Raw genomic sequence first — 8,988 nt, 5'->3', positions numbered from 1 at the left:
GGAGCTACCAACCCACAGGGCCTCCATCTTGCTGGGATTCAGACTCAGTTTATTGGTCCTCATCCAGCCCACCATTGAGTCGAGGCACTGGTCCAAGATTTGCATGGTCTCTCCCAATTCAGATGTTACAGAAAAATAGAGCTGGATATCATTAACATACTGCCTTCACCTCCCCCAAATCTCCTGATGACCACTGCCAGGGGCTTCAAATAGATGTTAAACAGAATTGGGGACAAGATGGTACCCTGCACCACTCCACAGCACAATTGCCAGGTGGCCGAAAGACAATCACCCAATGCTGTTCTCTGAAAACGACCCTGGAGATAGGATTGGAACCACTGTAACTATCCACCTCACCAAGTCAGCTCAGAAGGATACCATGGTCAATGGTATCAAAAGCCACCGAGAGATCAAGTAAGAATACCAGGGTCACACTCCCCCTGTTCTTTGCCCGATAAAAGTCATCCATCAGGGTGACCAAGGCTGACTCAGTCCCATAACCAGGCCTCAACCCAGACTTGAATGGGTCAAGATAATCCATTTCATCCAAGATTACTTGCAATTGTTGCACCACAACCCTCTCAATCACCTTACCTAAAAAGGAGTATTTGTAACCAGGCAGTATGCTAATGGGCTTTTTCAGGAGCGATTAGATCACCGTTTCTTTCAGGGCAGCTGGGACCACTCCCTCTTGTTAAGATGCATTGACCACACCTTGGATCCACTTAGTCATATCCTCTTGGCAAGCTTTAAGCAGCCAAGAAAGGCAAGGGTTGAGAGGACACATTCCTGGCTGCATTGTTGCAAGCACCTTGTCTACATCATCAGCCCACAGCAACTGAAACTGATCCCAAGAAGTTTCAGAAGATGTTGCACTGGACACCTCACTGGGGACTACAGTATATGTGGATGGGGTGTCAAGCCGACTAAAGAGGTGAGCAACTTTACCCTCAAAGTGCCTTGCAAACAATTCACAGTGGGTTTGCCAGTCTTTAGGTGCCAGGCTAAGGCCTTTTTGTTTTCCCAGGCTCAGAGCTTGGAAAAGTTACTTTTTGAACTACAACTCCCATCAGCCCAATCCAGTGGCCATGCTGGCTGGGACTGATGGGAGTTGTAGTTCAAAAAAGTAACTTTTCCAGGCTCTGCCTTTGGGGAATTAAGTTGCCTCCTGTGGTGCTGCTCATAGGACTTGTCCAGAGCTTGGAAAAGTTACTTTTTTGAACTATAACTCCCATCAGCCCAATCCAGTGGCCATGCTGCTGGGGCTGATGGGAGTTGTAGTTCAAAAAAGTAACTTTTCCAAGCTCTGGACTTGTCCTTATTAATATGTTCTGGATGAGCATTTTATGTATTTTGTATTGTCCTTTATCTAGTATTTCTGGTTTTAAATTGTTTTTATGTGGTGCATTTCATTTTGTCAAGTCACTCTAAGACACTTTCTTTGTATAAAGCGACTGACCAATGTAAATCATCATCCCATTCTGTCCCATGTTGTTTGTCTGCCCGTGATTCTGTCCCAAGCCCCAACCACTTCTGGCCAAGATGTGTGTGTGCCGTGCCCACACCTGTACCTCTTGGATGAGATAGACAGTGGCTGGGGTAGCTGCTTCCATGCTCCTTAGTGCGTTTCCTTCATTGATGCTTGTAGACTGTGACACTTCACCATCATCTGCCTCTTGCTGTAAGACAATGGGGAAATTTGGGGAAATTGCATAGAAACAGGCCCAGATATAGCTGAGTGGAAGCACTTTGACATCAGCTGCCAGGCTTTTTATTACCCAGAGTACAGCATGCTTTGCCAACTGTAGCACATGCTCCTTCCTGAACCCCACCTCACTGTTACTTTCCTTATAGGAAGACTGCTATCCCCATTAAACCTGTGGCTCATAGAGATATTTTCCATGAGAAACAGATAGGTGAAGGGAATCTTGTTTCTTGCCTATATTTTAAGAATTAATGTATGGTTCTTATAAGGTTCCCAGATGAATGTGTAAAATACTGGATACTTTGACGTGTTGTGAAGTTCTTTCCATATTTGTGTTTCATCTCCTCTGTGCTGATATCTTAAGAGGATAAAAATGCTTATCCTCCAATGGAGCTGGCATGGCACAACTGCAAGGTGTTTACTGCAAGTGGATGCAAGGCACTAGCTGCCTATGCAGATGCTCGAGAGGGGATGAAAGACATGATTTTCTTCAGTAATCCAGTTGACATGTTGCATTCCACCATCACCCCCTCCATGTTGACCTTCAGTGTTTTCTCGGATCTGATTTAGGTATTAAGCACTGTATGGAATGTTCAGCTTTAATTCCATTTTCAGCCAATTGTGGAAAAGCAATGCTTCAGCAGTGCGAAATGGTTCTAATGTGGAAACAACCCATACAGACATCATGGCCTTTGTCTGATGGAATTGTAAAGGGGACACTGAAAGCACAGCTTGGGCTAAGGTCTGCTTCCCAGGCTAGCATGTCTAAACTAAAGCAATGGGGCTGAGTTCACATTTACCTGCTGGATGGGAAACTGTAGTTCCGAACAGCGCTTGACACCATGAGCTGGCATCTTGCTCATTTTCCCTTGCTGCTTTTTAGGCTGAATTGAGCATTTGTTGGCTGGAGGGAGATGGAAAAGAGACATGAGAAGCCATAGGGATGTTTACATTTTGCAAGTCTTAAAAGGTGATGTTTTACTAGACCAGTGTCTGTTGTAGAAATATGCAAACATTTTAATTACATAGGGCTCTGTGTAGTGGCAAATTCAGAAGTGTAGGGTCCTTCTCAGATAGTCACACCGTGCCCCCTCACAGCCACACCCTTTCCACTTTCCTTCATCCCCCTTACTCTCTGCATTGTCTCTGAGTCCACACTCCTCTGTAACATCAAAGGTCCTCCTCCGGGTGCCTACTCCAAGGGAAGTTCGGAGGCTGGCAACAAGGGAGGGGGCCTTTTCAGTGGTGGCCCCCAGATTATGGAATTATCTCCCTGATGAAGTTCGCCTGGCGCCAACATTGTTATCTTTTCGGTGCCAGATCAAGACTTTCCTTTTCTCCCAGGTATTCTAACAGCATGTGCTGAGCTCTGACCCCAGGTCTTTTACCTTGTTTATCTGTGCTTAATGGTTTTAAACTTTGTATGGTTTTAAAAATTGTATATTTGTTTTAATGTTCAGTGTTTTTAATTTTTGTAAACTGCCCAGAGAGCTTTGGCTATGGGGTGATATATAAATGTAATAAATAAATAAATAAATAACAGACGTCCCTAAGAGCCAATCAGCATGAAAATAAAGGTTGTTAACTACTGAGAAGAGTCTTCTCAGTGGCTGACTCATCTCCTTTTGCTCTGATTGGCTCCAATCAACACAAAAGAGCAAGGACTCTCCTCAGTGGCTAACTTGCTCCCCTTTCATGATGATTGGCTTCTACATAGGGACCTGGATGGGCCTCTGCTCCCCAAAAAGTAAGTGGTCTATAGCCCCGAGACCCCAGACGACTACACCCCTGCATATGGGGGATTGTAAGATAAGACTTGCCCTAGAAACCTCTTAGTTGTTGGCAGCATTATGTCCCTCAGCCAGGAAATAAGAGCTTCTCAGACCAAGATGGGAAGCTGGCAGGAACTCACCTAGATCAGATAGCTGGTGAAATGGTGGTGGCAACCTCTCTCCCTTCAGCTCATTCTCATATGTCATCCTATGAAGCAAAGCACTGATGGTAAGTTCCGAGAATATATCCTGTACCAAACAACTATTGTACTCCTTAGAGTGACCCAGACAATGATTTTCACTGAAAAAACACCACCACCAAGTTATTGCCCAGACCATAATTCTCAATCACTTTCTTTTCCATTTTCTTTTCCCTGTACACATGCAACTGAATAGATGTATATGATATAATCCTTGTGTTTGTTGCTCCAGTATGGTTTTTAGTTTTTCCTATATGGTTGTGCATTCTTGCAGAAAATTCATAATGTTTGAAGTGGTTGTCAGGCTATTGTGGATTGAATTCAAACAAAATTGAAATAATGACAAAGTAGCAAGTGACTTAAGGAAGATAGCGGGGGCCTCCCATTACTGATGGAGATCTGTCCTCCTCACCCATATCATGAGCACTATAAGCTTTGAGGTTGTTCTTGCTTGCTTTGAGTGCTTAGATTGCAACAATGGCCAGAAGTGCTTTCTCCCTACCAGCTCCTCCTGGAAACAAAGCAGCAGTCTGTTCTTTCCTATTCAAAGACCCAGCAGCTGTCATTTATGCCTATGTATCTTCAAAGCTAGACTACTGTCACATATTTTACATGGGGCTTCTCTTTATGATGGTATAGAAGTGTCACCTGGTGCAAAATGTTACCTCATGTAACATTGGGAGCGTATCATGCTGATGCTCCAGAGTTTGCACTGGATCCCTATCTGTCAGGGCCCCAATTCCAGTTGATGGCTGTGACCTACAAAGTTATAAGGAATTGGAGACAACATATTGACACCTGTATATACCTGAGCTTTTCTAAAAGAATACAGGTCTGCCATCCATGCACTAAGTAATGGTAGTGAGGGCATTTAGAAAGCCATTCTTATGGGTGCCCATCAGTTCTGGATTTTTTTTCCCATGGAAGCCAAAGCTTAGAAGTGATTAAGACACATTTTGGTGGCTTGTGGAAGGGTGGTGGGTGGGGCCTCTTTTGGTGATTAGCGGATGGCATTTTTGGTGACATTCTCAAGGAGGCAGAGAAAATTTTAATTGATTTTTCTTTGAAGGAAGAGGGATTATCAGGAAAAGCAGGAGTGACAGCATCTTTTTTACAACCTTTATTTCCTTTTGCATATATTTGCCTGGCCACAGCAGCCAGGCTGACATGTTTTCCCATAATGCCTTGTTTCAAGTGATGCTACGTCACAGCATAGTGGTGTTCCAGATGCATTATTACTGGATGAAAGATGGTAGTCCCTACTGTTGCTATATTTTCTCTGAAAAATATGCATCTGGAACAATAGTATGTCATGATGCAGTGTTGGTTCAAATGAGACATTGTGGGAGAACATGATGGCCTAACTGGCCACTGACTGTAGCTGTTCTCGGCTGCTTTCATCAGCTGGGAATGTTTCTTTAAAATGAAATAAAGTATCTGAAAGAAAAAAAGAGGCTGCCATCCCCACCTTTACTGGGAAGCCCTCCCTTCATTTTTTTTTAAACTCTTGCCTGGCCCCTGAAAATTAATTCATTTTCTCCTCCCACTTTGCCTACCTCAATCCCCTTCTCTGCTCTGGAATCAGTGAAAAGCTTCTAAAGGAAAGCTTTGGAGCAGCTCTAGTCTTAATATGTTATGCCAGGGCTCAGAAACTGAGCTAAGTCCATTCTCTAGTGGTCCCATGTCATGCCAGAATTGATCCTCTGAAATGAATGTTTCCCTCCAAGTTGTTGACACTGATTATTCTGCTCCGGGCCATTCCATGGATTTACCATGCTGCTGCATTTTTGTTGGTATTGCTGTTGCTGTTGTTCACGTTGGCACCCCCTCCTGGTGGGAAGTCATCAAGGAATACAGGAGAATCTAAATCTTCGCTTCCCATCTCTGTGAATTGTAGAGGTCTCTGGCTAGCCATATGGGGTGGTAGTGGACTGCTCGGTTCCATAAAGGTGTCAACCTGGCCAAACAAACCTCCAGTCCTCTGAAATTCAAGTGGGAGAGAGACAGGAGGTTGTTACTGTCAAGAACTTGCAAGTTCCCACCGGGGTCAACTAACAAACTCAGGACAATTGATCCTGGCCAGGCACAACCCGTGCCTCCCTTACCAGGCTGCCTTACCAGACTGGCACCACCCCTTAAACCTGGTCACCCACTCTGGACAAAGGGAAACCCAAAGTGCCAGAAATAGACCTGCCAAGGATTCCAAAAGACAAGAGCCAAAGATGCACTCCTTGTCTTGGAGCCTTAGGCAGAATACCCAAATATACGGTAGTCTGTGGCTAATTGGCTAAGGTGATGGATTCAGAGCCAATTCCCCCCTGAAATGAGCACACACTGGTAAATAAGAGGTAGTTTTATTAGAATAAAATATAAGTGCAAAAAGTATAGCAGTGAAATAGTTCCTTAAACCAAACACCCCCAAGGTCTAGGTAAAATACAGAGAGAGTTCAAGTCACAGATAAAAATAACAAAGCTGTCTAGCCTAATCTATACTCACAAAGATTGGTAAACCAGCAGAGTAACATCATGGTTCCACATCTCCCCAGAGATGTATGGAAGATAGAACCCCAACATCAGGTAGCACTAAGGAACATTGGGGAACAAAGACCTAAGGTCTTGGTTCTATTCTAATGGGAAAAAGCCCAGCAACAGCCAGGAATTAATTAGCCAATCAGGGGGCTTTCTGATGGTGAAATCTTCTGGAGCTTTTGTGCCTAACGGTCACATGTTTTTCCAACTTTCACAGCCCTGTGGCCTTGAGATACCAGTCTCAGACTGATAACCAGGTGTTCTTGCTTATTGCTTAATTCACTGAGTTCAGCTGTGAGAACTGACAGTCTCATGGCCTCCCAGAGGCCCTAATTCAAGCAAGATATTCCCCCCACAATTCCTTGCCACAGAACCATTTTAGCTGACAACCTTACAAACCAGGCGTTCTTGACAATTACTTTGGTCTTTCCAAAGTCTTTGGTATTCACATGGAGATACAAACTCTAGTTAATGACACTAGCATCAATTAGACTTACCCACACATTATGTTAAAAGTATTTTAAACTAACAAGCTTAGAACTACCTAATTATTTTAAAGAGAGGACCCAATCTATCTAGTTCTTGTTATCTTGGGGGATCAGTATTTAACCTTTTACTTTTGTTACCAGAAAATATAAATATTTTTTAAAAAACTTTCAGTTCATTTATATTCATATAATCCAACGATTTTATACATAAATACACACACCAGTACCACCGCAGGCTCCAAGACACCTCAGATTTTGTTGTATGTTTGTTTAACTTGTCTCTTGGCCTGGGTGCTTAATGCTGATGACACACAATGAGCCAAAATTTGACATAAATATATTGGGCACCTCTGCCTCAAATGATCTGTGGGGGTCCCACTTTCCTCCTGGGTTAGAATTCCACCCCTGGGTTTTCTCCCTTACTCATCATAATGAGGAACATTTTCTAAGAAAATGGTAATAGTAATAAAACAGAACAGCACAGATGCTTCTGCTCTTTAACATTCTGCCTATTACAATAACAACAACAACAACAAAACAAGGAATGATATTTTAATGTGGGGAAGACACTCGGGAGGCGGGGGCAGGGAATCAGTTTCTGGGGAGCACTGCAAGTGGGGCACTGGCAAAGTCTGCAGGTAAAGGTTGAAGGGTCTCTTAGATGTTCATTAAGTGAATATTATATCTGTGCTCATGCTCACCCTATAGATGCCTTCCTCCATTGCTGCCTCAACCATGGCTCTCTCAAGTTCCTCCTCTGCAGTCAGATCCCCAGAGATTGCTCTTTTGATCTCAGGAGCAGCTTCCTCTTCAATGGTCCTCAGGCCAGCCTCATTAAGACAGTACAGAAATGATTATCATTGGCAGGAGTCATTCATGCCAGGAAGAGAAGAAGATGAAGCAGGAAGCAAGGACACAATCCAAGTCACCCAATCCTAAATCACTATGACTTTCCTTCCCATGAAATTAACTTGGAGGTCAAGCTTAAAAAGTATATGATAGAATCATGGAATGGTAGAGTTGGAAGGAGCCTGTAAGGCCATTGAATTCCTGCTCAATGCAGGAATCCAGCTTGAAACATATCCGACAGGTGGCTGTCCAGCTGCCCCTTGAATGCCTCCAGTGTTGGAGAGCCCACCACCTCCCTAGGTAATTGATTCCATTGTCATACTGCCCTAACAGTTAGGAAGTTTTTCCTGATGTTCAGTCGAAATCTGGCTTCCTGTAACTTGAGCCCATTATTCTGTGTCCTGCAATCTGGGATGATCGAGAAGAGATCCTGATAACCTTTCAAGAACTTGAACAATTCTATTATATCACCCCTCAGTCTTCTCTTCTCAAGGACAAACATGCCCAATGTTCCAATTGCAATTGATTTTCCCTATCACACATTTTGTGTGTGTACATTCTGCTTTGTTTCACTAGGTGGATGCGAGAGTTATGTGGTTAGAGGAGTGACAATTCACCTGAGCACACCATTTTAGCAGCATGTTGTTCTTTTTAAAGAATTTTTAAAAATTGTGCTGAAACGTTTTTTTAAAATTGAGTGCTACTGTGTGATGAAATAAAACCTTTTTAAGAAAATATTATTGGACTAAAATGCAAATGTGAATGATCAGAGTGAAAATATGAATATACTTCTAAGTGTCATTGACTGGAAAGGTAATAACTGAAAGTGTGCCCAAGTGTAGATGTATGGTAATACACTTAATCACCTGATTCATCACCACACATGTAAAAATCATTCTACTTCAAATGCTGGAAGAGAGAGAAAGGGTGCCTCCACACTGTCAGCATTTTGTAAGAGAAATTCAGTCGCATACCTGAACTTTATGTTTGTGCATTTAAAGTGGATTAAGGCACTTTGTCACCGTAGTGCAACAAATCCATTTTTTAAAATGGACTTTTTGCAGTTTGGAAAGTGATGGGGAAATGTAAAGCAAATCAGGATGAATGTAGGACAAATGTTCATTGTCATACAACTACCTTGTAAACAAATCAGGAGTAATGTACTATAACTATAATGGCCAGGTATAATTTAACACCCCCATAAGCAACTCAGGATTAATGGTCAATAAACAGGTCCTGCAGGGGCCCTAAAACTAAGGCAATCTACATATGCAGAGATTGTGCTACTGTCTCATTCTTTCCAAAAACTGGGTTTCCTGAGGCCTGAAAAGAAACAACATTTGATGACAATGGGATCTCCCAAATGGGTGTTTATTGTAGTATAGATGCTCCTCATGCATGACATTTTTAAAAAATGTCCACACAACATTGATGGCATCAAAGTG

At 42.9% G+C, this 8,988-nt stretch overlaps 1 protein-coding gene across 2 annotated transcripts in view; it reads right to left on the bottom strand.

Moving 5' to 3' along the window:
* Positions 1-8,988, bottom strand: part of CACNA1S (calcium voltage-gated channel subunit alpha1 S) — a 100,839-nt gene that overhangs the window by 8,415 nt on the left and 83,436 nt on the right. For both annotated transcript variants that reach the window (XM_061632497.1, XM_061632499.1), the window contains 5 exons: positions 7,396-7,524; positions 5,450-5,658; positions 3,618-3,685; positions 2,506-2,609; positions 1,572-1,679 (listed from right to left, as the gene is read on the bottom strand). In XM_061632497.1, coding sequence (XP_061488481.1) covers positions 1,572-1,679; positions 2,506-2,609; positions 3,618-3,685; positions 5,450-5,658; positions 7,396-7,524 — 618 coding nt within the window. The remainder of the gene's footprint in view (positions 1-1,571; positions 1,680-2,505; positions 2,610-3,617; positions 3,686-5,449; positions 5,659-7,395; positions 7,525-8,988) is intronic.

The sequence above is a fragment of the Rhineura floridana genome, chromosome 6 (assembly GCF_030035675.1).
Source record: "Rhineura floridana isolate rRhiFlo1 chromosome 6, rRhiFlo1.hap2, whole genome shotgun sequence".
Classification (NCBI taxonomy): Eukaryota; Metazoa; Chordata; class Lepidosauria; order Squamata; family Rhineuridae; genus Rhineura; species Rhineura floridana.
Note: the sequence above shows the minus strand (reverse complement) of the source record. Positions and strands in the feature narration are given on the sequence as shown.